General features: G+C 37.7%; 1 protein-coding gene across 4 annotated transcripts in view; it reads left to right on the top strand.

The window, feature by feature from the left end:
* Positions 1–6217: 6217 nt before the first annotated feature.
* Positions 6218–14965, top strand: part of EMID1 (EMI domain containing 1) — a 44240-nt gene continuing 35492 nt past the window's right edge. Inside the window, exon 1 of one of the 4 annotated variants that reach the window (XM_072415307.1) lies at positions 6218–6811. In XM_072415307.1, the coding sequence (XP_072271408.1) occupies positions 6693–6811 (119 nt within the window). In that variant the 5' untranslated portion in view covers positions 6218–6692. The remainder of the gene's footprint in view (positions 6812–14965) is intronic. The other 3 variants (XM_072415304.1, XM_072415306.1, XM_072415305.1) reach the window with 3 other exon arrangements.

Below are 14965 nucleotides of genomic sequence, written 5' to 3'. Positions count from 1 at the left end.
CATCAAAGTCTAGAAACTGGGTACACGCGTCCAATGGTTCTCGCCCGATAATTGGCTCAGGGCCGTTATCGGACGAGAATCTGGCGTGTGTACAGCACCTGTTGTCCATCTTCCGAACAACCGTCCTGGTAGATCCACAGACGAAGGACGGCGAATGATCCTAATGCAAGGGAAGAGGGAGAGCGAGCAGCAGGGTGCCGCTCCGTCGTTCTCCCCCTCCCCTCTTCATAGAGCAGAGTGGTGCTGTACAGCACTTGTTCATGCATCGTGCAGTCCCTAGTTGTTGGAAAGGATTGTGAAAAATCCTTTCCAACGACAATAATTGCACGTGGTATGTACACACATCAGATAAAAGTTGTTGGAAACGAACGATAAATCATCGATCATTTGAAAATGACTAACAAAAATAGTGCCTAATAACAGGCCAATGATGCCCAAGAACGAGGCATGTCACTTGTAACAAATGATAACTGTAGTATGTACAGTCCTTTACTAATTGTGCATTAAAGTGCGCATGTGCGAACGAACGAATATTTGTTGCAAAACACCAGCACACAATAAATATATATATATGTGTGTATTAAAATTGATCATTTTCACTTTCCGGGGCTGTTTTCTGTCCTTATTCTTCTACAAGACTTTTCAGTGCTGTTCTCTGTCCTTCTTCTTCGGCATGATATTCCGATATCATATTAAGCTGTTTTGTGTCTTCCTTCTTCTGCATGACTTTCCAGCACTGTTCTCTGTCCTTCTGCATTACTTTCCAGAGCTGTTTTCTTTCCTCCTTCTCCTGCATTACTTTCCAGAAATGTTTTCAGTGCTTCTTCTGCATGACTTTCCAGCACTGTTCTCTGTCCTTCTTCTGCATTACTTTCAGCTGTTTTCTTTCCTCCTTCTCCTGCATTACTTTCCAGAAATGTTTTCAGTCCTTCTTCTTATGCATGACTTTCCAGAGCTATATTTTGTCCTTCTTTTTCTGCATCATGTTTCAGCGCTGTTCTCTGTCTTTCTTCTGCAAAACTTTCCAGTGCTGTTTTCTGGTCCTTCCTCTGCATCAACTTCCTTATCTTTCAAACAATCATATCTAGTGTCTGTTAATTATCTTTGAAAGATCGTATTATTCAAATCGTTCAAAACAATCATTAAATGTTCGTTTATATTTTATCTGACATAACATATAAAAATGTAAATAAAACATTATGCAGTTCATTCCCTTTTGTCAAAACAATGTAAGAAATACGAGAAAATAAGTGAAACAATAAAATTTGCTTATACAAGTGGTTCTATCAGCAGATAATTATTGCTTGTACCCCTGGGAGGATAAACCTACAGTGATCAGTTTCATCATTTTGGATAGCTGCTACATACATTGGGATCAGGCTAAAACCAGAATATGGTATTTACTTGCTGCCTTCCTGGAATCATATGTTGTATAAATGATAAACATGCCTGCCTTTAATCTTCTCCATTACACAGAGAATGTAGGAATTAGTAGCATACAATTAAAGTAACACTTTTTATGCTCACAGAAAGTGATAATGATCTGGAATGTTCTTGCCCAAAATGTTGGCCTGCGTGATAAAAATGAAACCACCACATTGAAAAATTTATAAGCTGCTTTATATTATGCTCTTATTATCTCTCGTCTGGACTACTGTAACCTCCTCCTCTCTGCTATTCCACTAACCCGACTTTCTCCTCTACAATCTATTATGAATGCTGCAGCCAGACTCATCCATTCTTCCCTCCGCTCCTCTTCTGCTGCATCTCTTTGTAGTTCTCTCCATTGGCTTCCATTTCACCTTAGAATCAAATTCAAGCTCCTGTGCTTTGCCTTCAAATCCCTCCACAGTTCTTGTCCCACTTACCTTTGTGACCTGGTAAAAAAATACTCCCCCTGCCGCTCTCTCTGCTCCTCCAATGACCTACTAATGGCTTCCCCACTCATAACCTCATCACACGCACGGTTACAAGACTTCTCTAGAGCTGCCCCAACTCTCTGGAATGGTCTTCCTCGTCCTATTCGGCTTGCTCCTACTTTCTGCTCATTTAAAAGAGCACTCAAAACCTTTTTTTTTTAACTTGCCTACCCATCTTCTTCTGCCTACATTCCCCCACCTACTAGATTGTAAGCTCTTCCGGGCAGGATCGTCTACTTCTGTATCACTGTCTGTAATAGTCTGTCATTTGCAACCCCTATTTAATGTACAGCGCTGTGTAATATGTTGGCACTATATAAATCCTGTTTAATACTATTTATAATAATAATACATTCCTTGTGTTTATACTCATTACGATTACATTAGGATTACAAATATACAATAACGATTAGGTCACTCAGAATTACACTAGCTGGTAAAACCTGAACAGTTTGTTCACCTGCCTCACTGGTTTGTACTGATTTGTGGCTGGGAGTCCCTTAGCTGTGAATGTGTTCTCCATTCATTAGTATTTCGATTCCACATAGTTAGACACACCACTCTGGTAACCCTGCTGATAAAAGTAAAATCTGAATGGTTGATGTTCAATGTCTTAACTGCTCATAATGTTTATTCACCAAATAGTATGAGATTGGCCCATAGTTAATTAGAATTGATAACCATGCGGTGTGTAACATATTTATCTCTCTTACATATTCAATGCGACCTTTGGAGGCTGCTATTCTCCTATTTAAAAATTAAAAAGAGGAGCAATTATCTTTTAAATATGCTGAATGTGGAAATTTTTGGAGCTTGATCCAATAATCATGCTGAATTTTTATTTTCAGAGGTTTACAAGGGGTGTATTCATAAAGCAGTAATTCTGACATTCACTGAAACATTCCCTATGCTTAGGAGAACTAAATGGAGAGTATATATATTTTTAGTTTTAAAAATCTTTGTCTGGGTATCCCTAGCAATCAAAGCTGGTGTATGTGCAGCCCAGCCTTTTCCCATATTTCCAGTGTGATCAGGCAAGTAAGAAGTGTTATTGCAGAAGGGGCATCACCTGTCCGTTGGTGAAGCTCAAAGTGGGACTTATGTTAAATTTTAAGTTCTGCTTTAAGGTGTGATGCAGGTATGGGTGCATGAGAACAGAATCTTGACCCAGCTATAATATTTTCAATGAATCACCCCACTGCATCCTATTCTTAAAATGGGAATTCTTATGAAATGTGGTGGAGCTACATGTTTGCTAAGACTCCAGCAGATGAGCCTCATTTCTAGGCTTATTTTGGAGCATAAACATACCTCCAAATATCATACCACCAGGTCTAGTATCCAGCCCCGGGGAGGCTGTCATTTTTCATAACACTGGGCTGTCAGTCAAACATGGAGCACTCGCTGACAGGAGAGGAGAGCAGAATGGTAGCTTTACCATTGTACTGAGAAAAGTGAGGGTTTGGTCCTCACTACATGTTACCCTGTGGTCCGTGTGCAGCTAGACCCATTGCTGACAGTGTGTAGTACAACAGAAAACAAAAAAATACATTCAGATAAAACACATATGTAATAAAACAATAAACTGCAAAATTGCTCACCATTTGTGCATTAATAAAATGAATCGGAAGGTGCGATCAGACCATTAATACTCACTCGGAATGAGAAGGTGGATTTTCCAAACTATATGCAGAAAAGGAGAGGGGCATAGGGTTGTTTGACATTCAAATCCCATATGTTTATTTAATTAAATACATATATAAAATTTTAATGCCACACAACTCCTCGATTTCTGAGTAGTTCCAATCTAAAGCTGCGTACACACTTCCAATTTTTATCGTTGGAAATGAACGACGAACGAACGACGAACGATCGATTGGGCAAAAATCGTTCGTAAAAAAAGTAACCAACGACGCCGACGAACGAGGATAGTCGTTGGAAATGAACGACCGGACCGGCGGATCGGATTGGACGACGATCGTTGACCATCTATCGTGTGTACGGTCGTTCAGTGATCGTCCATGGTCTGAGCATGCGCGGTGAACGAACGTTCGCTCACTTCCTGTGGTGCACGTCACTTCCTGTATCGTTCAAACGATCGCATCTATCGTGTGTACAATATCTGCGAACGATCGTGTCGTTATCTGTATGTACAGGATCGGTGCTATACGATCGTTCGCAGATATCGTGCAGGATCGTTCATCGTTCGTTTACCAACGATAATAATTGGAAGTGTGTACGTAGCTTTAGGAACATATCTCTCCTTTTCTGTATAATATGCATTGAATTTTAGGAGGTGGGATTTAAACCCAGTGATTACATGAAGTGGGAACCATTTAAGCCTCTTAGTTTCTTTTTTATCTTTTAAAATATAATGAATTTTGCAAACTTTGCAAAAAATTTTTTGAAAATGTCATAAATGGCTTTTTTATCATGTGATGAAAATGCACCAACTTTTTCCAACCAATAGAGTGTTTCCAGGGGTCACTGCAAAGCATACTGCACATATACAGCCACATCCAGCAACCAATATAAAGTCAGCAATCTCAATCTAAGCCACAGATTGGGGGATTCTTTCTAAATCAGATTTTTGCTCTTGTGGGGGGTAGGGAACTAATACAGAACTTTGCAGCATTACAAGAACCATTTCAACTAGAAGAAAATATCTTGACCAGAATTCCCGTCTCTTTAGGAGCTTTTATCTGTGGAGAGTGACTGCTGCTTTTGTTATCCCTGTTAGTAGCTTCTCAGTGCTGCTGCCTTCTCATAACACAGTGAGAATGCAGAATCCATTATTATTACACAGAACACACTTCAGCAGTTGTCCAAAATTTTTCTGTATTTTTCAAGATTTACACTGAGAACTGTAACTGTCTGACATTTGCTACCCCTATTTAATGTACAGCACTGTGTAATATGTTGGCACTATATAAATCCTGTTTATTATTAATAATATTAATAATAATAATATTAATATATAACACAGAGTCTGCAGTTGTGATACTGGGAATATTCTGTATTTTTCAAAGTTTACAGTGAATCATTTATACCAATACACATCATCACCCTGAGATTTTTATTCCAACACTAAAACAAATGTGAATATTGGTCACAAGTTTGCTGATTACATTTTTTTAAAATGTTAATGATAGATGCCCTGCTATTCAATGCACTTAGTTCTCTCGCAAACACTGACCATAGTAAAAGTTCATAATGTTCAAAGTTTATAATTTCAAAGATGAATAGTTGATAAATAAGCTTCTATAACGGTCCTTTGTAATTAAAATGATAATGCAACCCATACATTGCAATAATTCTTTTGAACCCATGTATTTTGGCAAAATTGTAGCATTTTCTCAAAATTAAATTGTGAATCTTACTCATCACCAATATTCACCTTTCCCTCTGCCAGTGCTAGAAAGCGATCCTTGCTGTAAAATTTCTCCCCAAGGTCTTCTGGGAAAGCGACACCTTCAGGAGTGACCATCATAGTCTATACCAGTTTCTGATATCAGATCACAATTTCTGACAGTGATGTGAGGTCAGAGGGAAGAACTAGCAGGAGTTGGGACACCACAGAGCTGACACTTCCGATAGTTTGGTTTCCCAGAAAATTTGGGGGAGATTACACAGAATGAGAGACGATTTCACTAAGACATGTAAAGTGAATTTACTGGTCTGCCTTTTCATATATAAATATATTCTGTATAGTGTCAGGGTTACCATATAACAAGAGCCTCACCAGCCCCAGTGCTTGGGTTTATCAAATTTAATAAAAAAAAACACATTTTCATAGCTTCTATTTGTACGAGTGAAACCCATTACCACAAAAAGTCTATGGCACCGAATCTTACATTCCCCGATCATACACAGTGTGTTATTAGATGTTATTTAGAAACCAAAATAAACTTTTTTCCGACAAATGACAAGTTCTTTTCACAGACAAGTCTCTGAAGACCTATAATTTATGCATGAAATAGAACTGAATAGGATTTGCCATAAATTGCAGTTGTCCCATTGTCTCTGTTCTTTTGGCATTTCAGCAATTTATTTTAGGACCCAAATGTTGATTAAAACCAGTTTGCAGACTTTACAGTTTGGGAAACAAGTTAATTACAGGGATTGGATTTAAATACATTTAGAGAGGGGTTGGGAATAAATGGGGGGGAGGCTAGGGAATACAGGGGGTAAAAGGGTAAAACAGGATAGAGGCAAGGGGAAGATCTAAAGACACAGAGAGTAAAGACCCAGCAGCTGAGAAAAGAACAAGGAGAGGAAATTGGATTTTGGGAGACAGAATAAAAAGGAAGACAGAGTCAGGCTGCTAGGAAGTGAGTGAAGAGAGGAGGGGAAAGAAAAGAGAGGGTAGGTAATAGAAGGAGGGGAGAGCATAAAGGAGAAGAAGGGGGGGAAATGCTATCCCAGTGATTTAAAAACTCAATTGTTTGGGATTTCTAAGCCAGCTAAAGGCAAGTAGGCAGAGTCTGAGCAGACTTCTTTTCTCTGTTCTCCCTGCTGCGTGGGGGGCACATTCTGAGAAAGGCAGGAGGTAAAGGGGGGTGAGACTTCTCACTTAGGGGGCTGTCTGGAGGCTGGATTTGTCCTTAGTGACTTTGAGGTGGGTTTATCGAGGATCACCAGACAGTTTTCCCACTAAGCAATTGGATGCATGCTGCCTGCTACCTGTGATTATGTAGGGTCACCCAGCAGCAGTCTAAGTATTCCATACACATCAGTGCCCTGAGCTGCTGGATCACACTGTGCAGGGGCATCATGCATTTGTCATGTTGGCATGCCATCCTGTGCCTGCTGTGTGCCCTGCTGATGGACAAAGGTTGCTGCACGTGGAGCCCTGGCACCCAATTCCGATACTCACCCACCTCATCCAGAAGGTAACCCCAATATTCTGCTGTGCTTGCACTTTTCCACTTATTGCATTGCATATGTTTTATTGGCATAGGAAAGACAGCAACCAATCAGAATGACACTATCATTTATTCTGCAAGAGTATAACAGTGCAAGGCAGAATCTGATTGGTGCTGCAGTCTCTCTGTCCATAGTTTACTTGTAAAGTAGAGTAATATACACTGTTTCTGGAGAAACACAGCTGCTGTGAATTTATTCTGATAGTGTGATATTGTGAAAGATGAAGTGTGCAAAGGTGTGAATGTCTGGAGTATTTCTTTCTAACCAATGTGATGTGTTTCTATGGCAGATAAAGTACATTGTGCTACTTCCAGTGCAGATATAAGGTGTCATTGCTGTGAAGGTTCCTTGCTTAGCTGTCTAGAACCGGGATTGTATTTACCATAATGATCAGGGCACCCTATAGCAGAAGGGTATATATCAGCATTTTAGCTCATCATTTACAAACTGGCAGAACTTTTTTTCTTTAGTACTAGTTCTGATCGCTTCTGAGGTGTCGCTAAATTCACCAGGAGTTTCAAGAAAGGTTTTTTTTTGTCTTTAATTTGGATCTGTACAGGTTTTACAAATTGCTTATGACTTTTTGGTAGTTTTTACACGTAATAACCATGAAACAAGCATGTGCAAAGTCATTTTGGCGTGCATGTGGTTAAAATACAGCCCTGGCTACAACTAATCTGGAACAAGTAACGAAAGGTTCTTTTATGATATGCTAATCAAGTCCTGAATCTAGTTGATATGTGATGCATATTCATCATGCGTAAACTTCCTTTAAATTCCCTGAGCCCAATCCACCATTTGTGCTTCCCATGCTTCCCCTCCCAGACACTGCAGAGGAAGGGTTTCACCAAATAAGGTGGGGCTACCAATCTAGAAAGCAGTGGGTGGGACCGGGTGTGGCTAGGTGCTGATTGGAAAAGGGGCTTGTGAATATGGATAGCCACTCCCTTCACTTTTGTACAAGGAGGTACAGCCTACATTAGAGTGACAATGCTTCTTTGATTTCAGGAGCAGTGCAGCATTGTTGCCACCGCATTACAGGAAGTTGCATTAGGCGCACTTCTTCACTGGCAGGTATTGGTGAGATTTTGTTGGGTGACAAAGAGGAAACTGTAAGTGCAGATGCTGCAGAACATACTTTTTCCAACAGAAGGTCATAGTTCTGCTTAAGAACTCTACAGGTCAGGTCAGCAACTCACTAGGAAATTAAGCAAAAATAAAGATTCTCCTTAAAGACAACCTGTCACTAGAAGGTAATCAACCCTAAGTCTTATACCCACCAACACTAAACCAAGGGTTTGATTCCAGGGCCCAATAGACAAACCAAACAGCTTTAAGAGTGTGGGGAAGATGGGTATTAGTTGATGGCCGGTGGGATGGGTGAGTATAAAAGATATTCTTTTGTGTGTGGCGTGTCTTTAGGATTATTTTCAAAGACACAAAAAAGCACTTTTAGGATTTAAGTTATAAAAAAATGGGAACTGGAATGGTATTCAGTGTCATTGATGAATTCATTGCTCGGATTGTTTCAAATTTTTTTGCATTTAAAAAATGTGTTCCTGCTTGCCCACCCCTCTGGCTCAATGAGAGTTCAGCAGATGTAGTTCTATATGTAAAGGTTATTTTAGGATTAAGGAATATTAATATGTGCAGGCAAGATAGGGCCCATTGTAGCTGAGGCTTTAATAGGTTAACGCTTGCAGCACCAGACCAGACAAATATTGCCTGCTGACATGGGAAGACATTCAGCTACATAGGCCCTCTGCTCATAAGGCTAGGTTTTAGGGGGTCATTCAGGGTTGAAATTCTAATAAGCTTTTATAGAGACGATCATTATATCATTTACAATTCAAGGGTGTGCTTTGTGAAATGAGGCACTACTTTTTATTCCAAAAATCCGCCCCTATTTATCAACTAAGTGTGAATTTAACTGCCTGTGGGAATGCAATACATTGTCCATTGTGGAGCACATATTAACTGCTGGCTGGATATTTGTGACCTGGGGACATTGAAGCAAGAACACTAACAATTTATATGAGAAAAATCAACAGAGGAAAAGCAGAGATAAACAAAATGTCAACAAAGCTGGCCCCTCACAAAGCAGTGTAGTGCACTTCCAGCTTTTTCCCTTATACATCACTTTTTATTGCATTTGCTGAACTTTTCTTTTTTTAGATTTTGTACTGAATTCATTATCCTTGTAGTTTGCACCACAAAATAACTATAACAAATATGCCAAATCCGCCAAAATGTGAGAAGCATTGGATGGAAGCATGATTTCAGTGACTACAAGATGGATCTAGGATGTTAAAGCTTTATATACATGTATAGATATGTATTTAGCTATATAGAGTTACAGCAAGTGACATTAGTGTTCCAGAATTTTGTAGCCCTGTAGTTAAGGAAAAGAAAACGCTGTATTTGCACACAGTAGGGCTTGTTGCAAACTGATTAGAAGCATGTATATCTTGTGTGTTTTGTGCATGGTGGCACAACACATGTAATAAATGCAACTAAGTGCATGGCAGTGCTAATCATTTTGAAGAGCACTTACCTAGGTGCACTACATAACAGCCCCTTGGTATTCTGGGGCTTTAAAGTAAATAGCATTATTCTATTAGTATGGTAGTATAATATGTATTATTAGTGTGCATGTATAGTGATTAATATTATATGGTATTTTAATTTTGCAGCATACGTTCATATCCTGTTTACATTTACATTGCAATAAAACATGTGTTTTACTGAATTTTACTGTTACACATGGCAAAATGTTTCAGTACTTTTAAGGGCAACTCAACTCATCTTTTGTACCTTTCCCCCTGTTCCCCGTGTTGTACCACACAAAATACATAGATATACCACATCTGTATTTTGTGGGTCGTGGGACCGCGTCAAAACATTAAAGTGTACGAGTTTTAGTGCAATTTATAGTGTGAATCTGAGCCCAAGTGAACCTGTGGCTGGATCAAAATAAACATCCCTGGGTGTCTGGGTACCCTGGGATCCTTTCCAATAGACATGGGGTGTCAGAAGATCATTTGTCATTTTCCAACTCCAAAGCAGGAAACTGAACCTGCATGTGTAATGAATATATATGGCTGCCCCTTTATGTACATATAGAATTCCAAATTATATAAATAAATATTTTTAACATTAGCATACATTGATATAATTATTATGTACATCAAAGCTGATCTCAACTGAATGTTTTTCTAAGGAAAAATAAAAACAGTGTACATTCCTTTTAAGCAGAAACCTCCACTATAAACTAATTTAGATACACATCATTGTAGTTGTATTTTGCAGTCTCTGTACTTACTGTTCCATTGATGCATTTAAATTGTGAGTGTTTTAGTGTTATTACTTGTATATTCACCCTTCACTGCCTCTTTAGTTAGGATGTCCTCAATTCTATGACCACACAACAACACCTACAGGATACAGGCTAGACTTAAAAAAAAGGGGTCATTGTCTCCTGTAATGATTGTGGAGGTCTTTCTCATGGCCAAGTGTAGAATACATTGAATAAAGAAGAACTTCCCAACTATAAACTGAGCTATGTTAGTTGTAGTTGCTTTTCCACATTTGAAAATGTTTGGGAATCCTTGTTTATACGCAAATTACTCATTATACGCTTAGCATGCTTGTAGATGGACGCTCATTGTGTGCCTGTGTCTTCATGTGAGCAAATGCTGGGGTTGTTTTACTTTTTGGCATTGTTTTTCCCCTTGTTTTTGTATTGTGTTTTGTTCTGTATAATGTTTAAAAGTAACAAAACTTCTTTTTATGAATTGGATCAAGCATAAACATAGCAAGCAGTAATTTTATGCCTCAGTGAGTGGTCTTTACTTTAAATCAATGGACAGCATGTGGACTCAATATAGAGGTCAATGATCACTTTCAGGTTCATGTACTCTGAGTCCCAATAGATAGTCAGAGAATACAGAGCAGCTTAGCTTAGGAAGTGTGGAGCGGATCACCAATATACAAAAGCCAATTTACTAAGCTGTGCCCATTAGGGCTATGTTGTCAATCAGGACCATTTTTAAAAAAAATGTTTCTTTTTATATATTATTATTATTAATAATAATATTATTATTACTATTAATAATAAACAGGATTTATATACCGCCAACATATTACGCAGCGCTGTACATATATAATTTTTAGGGGGACAAGAAAGGAGATACAAATTAAAACCTGCAGCTAAACTATATTGCACAAATTAGTTCTATTTCTGCTGTCATGTTTGCCAGAGCTGCTGATGTCTTCACATTTATCTAATACTAGTTATTATTCCCAATACATTTGGCTGCAGTACACCATGTTCAGAGAAGAACATAAAAAATTACAACTTTCTGAAAAATGCAAATCTTTTCTTTACAGATAAAAAAACGATACATTTTATGTCGCTTTTATGAGTAGTATATTTGAAGACCCCAAAACTTACAGTGTATTGAAACATAAAATCAAAAATGTAATCTATAGCAGCTCTCCAGACCCTAGATAATATACCTGCATTGTTTGTTTGTTTTTTTCATTTTCCTCTATATAGTGAATAACAAATTTCCTGTCCTGTATTCATGCTTTGAGCCATGGTTGCCACCTAGACTGGACCTTGAACATGTCTGCATTGTTCATTACTATTACATGGTGGATTGATGTGTTTCATTGCGTACACAAGAAAAATATGAGTTTTTTTTTTTACTTAATATTAGTAAGCTGCAATATACGTTTGTTGGGGATTTAGCTATAGTTTATAAAATAATCCACTATCGACATACTGCCTGTCATACACTAATATTAAAAGTCAGTGTTTGGTTGCTATTATTTATTGATTTTTGCTATGGCCATAAATTGTTAAACCATAGACACTGCCATTGTTGACCTTAGTGTCTAAACATACTAGTTTTCTGGCTGTCTTTGTGGCACTTTATTTCCCTGACCTAGCACAAGCGTTATTATTAAGCAGTATTTGTTCCAGGTTAGTGACTTAGAAACCATTAGAACTAACAGAAGGGGTTAAGAAATGGCATTTCCATATTTCTCAAATATCTAGTGTAATCATCACATTCTAAAGCTGCGTACACACGTCAGATTTTTCTCGCCCGATAATCGGCATCGGCCAGATATTGGGCGAGAATCTGGCGTGTGTACAGTCGGCGTCATTCATCGTCCGTTGATCCGTCCTGGGTGCCGCTCCGTCGTTCTCCCCCTCCCCTCTTCATAGAGCAGAACGGTGCTGTATGTACAGCACCGTTCATGCATCGTGTAGTCCTTTGTCGTTGGAAAGGATCATGAAAGATCCTTTCCAACGACAAAAATTGCACGTGTGTACGCAGCTTTAGAGTTTGTAAAAATGGGCCTGACAGGTCAACTTAATAGTGAATAGGCAGGCCATGCTTTTTAGTTTTGTAGAGAATACACAGCGGCTAGTCAGTTATTTTTTCTGCCTGCTTTCCCTGGGGGAGATTTCCCATCACTCTCTGTACAGAATGACAAAGCAGGAAGGGATAGGCCTAATGCACCCCTCAAGTTCACTTATACTGATATATGAATTTGTACGCAAACTTTATTCACCAGAATTATTAACTGACAATGTTTCCTATACTGTGGAGTATACAATTAATCACAATGAACACTAGGGAGGGTTCAAACAAGAAAATTATTCTGTTTTTTTCCTTAGAGGATACAATATTTAAAAATTAACATGCAGTATCTGGAGATCTAAATTGTCATACTGTTAGAAGAAAATATCAGTTTGGTCCTGTTCTCACTATCAGTGTGGGACAATGCATCTCTTAATGTAATGTATGGTAACACAATTCAGTGTCATGGGGTGCCATCCTATGCACCTTGCAAATGGAAATGTTCTAAATATTTCCTATCCTGTCAGGTTCCATTTAAAACAAAATTTGGGTTTGTTTATGCCTTTCTTGCTTTCCAGGAAGAGTAAAACAAGAGTTCTCCTTCTCCTTCTAAAAACTGGTGTTACCTGCCCTTATACAAAGGAATATCAAACTAATACTAAACATTTCATTTCATTGTGATTTAGATTGTCTTTTCCATAGAAACATTGTACCCAAGGCCATTAGCGTGTCATTGGTTATGACTTTTTGTATGTACTTCTGTACACAGACGTGAGCACAATTTAACTTTTCTCTCCCCCCTTCTTATTTCTCACCATTTACTGTTTATGGAACTGGAGTAAGCACCCACCGGGTGCTTCAATCTGACAACTAATATGCACATGATTGTCAGTATCAGAATCAGGATGACATAAATTATAATGCCCCTTTAAAACAAGTGAGAAATTGTAGCTCTCATCTTTCTAACAAAGTTTCTTTTAAGGCTTGCATAAATTTTAAAGGGTAAATGTGCAAATCTGAGCTGACCTTCCTCTGGGGAAAGACTTCTGAAGGCACTCTATAAACTTGCTTGGTCCAGCCATATGCCTTAATTATTGTGCTACAAGCAAAGTGTCCACAACAAAGTATCCTTTTTATAAATAAACTTTTTATTTACATTCACATGGCCCTGTTTTATCATGCCATTTGAACTGTGCACATTTTAAATCGGTCACACCTACCTTTTACCATGACACGATACACATGCCACAATACTTCCCCCTCTTCCTTTTTTGTTTTGAATTGATAAAAGGGATTCAGGCCCAGCTATGATAGTCTCTTCCTAATTAGTATAACAGCTTCCTCTTTTAGGATTGCTTTGTACATGACAGTTAAATCATGTGCATCTTAAATATGCAAACCTTGTCTGATTTTGGAACATTTCCCCTCCCCTCTTTACGCACCTCTTACACACGCACATTATTTCTTCAGGGGTCTCTGGCATGCAGTTCAAGTTTTTAGGAGAATCTTTATGTTTACCCCTGGAGCAGTCTTTGTCTGTGATACTCCCTCTCTTCTTTCAACAAAAAATGCTTGAGCATTTGCAGTGATTTTTTTTTTTTTTGAGCGTCAAAAGTTGTGCATGCAGCTATTGAATTATGTTTGCATTTACATTTACAGTAGCAACATTAATACATAGATCTAGAAATATTATTATATCTAGCATCCATCTTTACAATATAATTATTTAATATCCATACAAAAGAGCAAACAAAAACAAAAACAAAAATTACTGAGCTGTGTGTATTTCAGTTAGCATGTGCAGCCTCTGAATGTATAGATTTTTCATTATTTTTGCAAAGTCCACATATATGTTCGTGTCCCCTACCTATGAAAAAAAATCTTCTAAGTGCAAAATGGGAAAAAAAATTGCTACCGGAATTGAGGGCAAAATAAATCTAATGAGAAGACATTCGAGTCCGTTGCAGAGCATTTTCATGAGATTTAGGCTAATCTGATCCCTAATCTATCTCTCTATCTATCTATTTATCTATTCTCTATCTATCTTTCTATCTATCTATCTACCTATATTTTAACTATCTATATTTGTATCTATCTATCTATCTATCTATCTGTTATCTATCTGTCTATCTATCTATCTATATGTTATCTATCTATCTATCCATCTATTACCTATCTGTCTATATATCTATCTATCTATCCGTCTATCTATCTATCTATATTTTATCTATCTATCTATCTATCTATTATCGATCTGTCTATTTAGCTATCTATCTATCTATCTATCTATCTATCTTTTATCTATTTATTATCTATCTATCTATCTGTCTATATTTTATCTATTTATTATCTATCTATCTATCTATCTATTATTTATCTATCTATCTATCCATATATCTATATATCTATCTATCTATCTATCTATCTATCAATGCATCTATCTATCTATCTATCTATCCATCCATCCATCCATCCATCATCTATCTATCTATCCATATATCTATCTAACTATCTTTCTGTCTGTCTATCTATCTATCTATCTATCTATCTATCCATCGATCTATCTATCTATCTATCCAACTATCTATCTATCTATCTATCTATCTATCTCTCTGTCTATCTATCTATCTATCCATCTATCTATCTATCTATCTATCCATCTATCCATCCATCCATCGTCTATCTATCTATCCATATATCTATCTATCTATCTATCTATCTATCTATCTATCTTTGCATCTATCTATC

Source organism: Pyxicephalus adspersus, chromosome 6, assembly GCF_032062135.1.
Source record: "Pyxicephalus adspersus chromosome 6, UCB_Pads_2.0, whole genome shotgun sequence".
Classification (NCBI taxonomy): Eukaryota; Metazoa; Chordata; class Amphibia; order Anura; family Pyxicephalidae; genus Pyxicephalus; species Pyxicephalus adspersus.
Note: the sequence above shows the minus strand (reverse complement) of the source record. Positions and strands in the feature narration are given on the sequence as shown.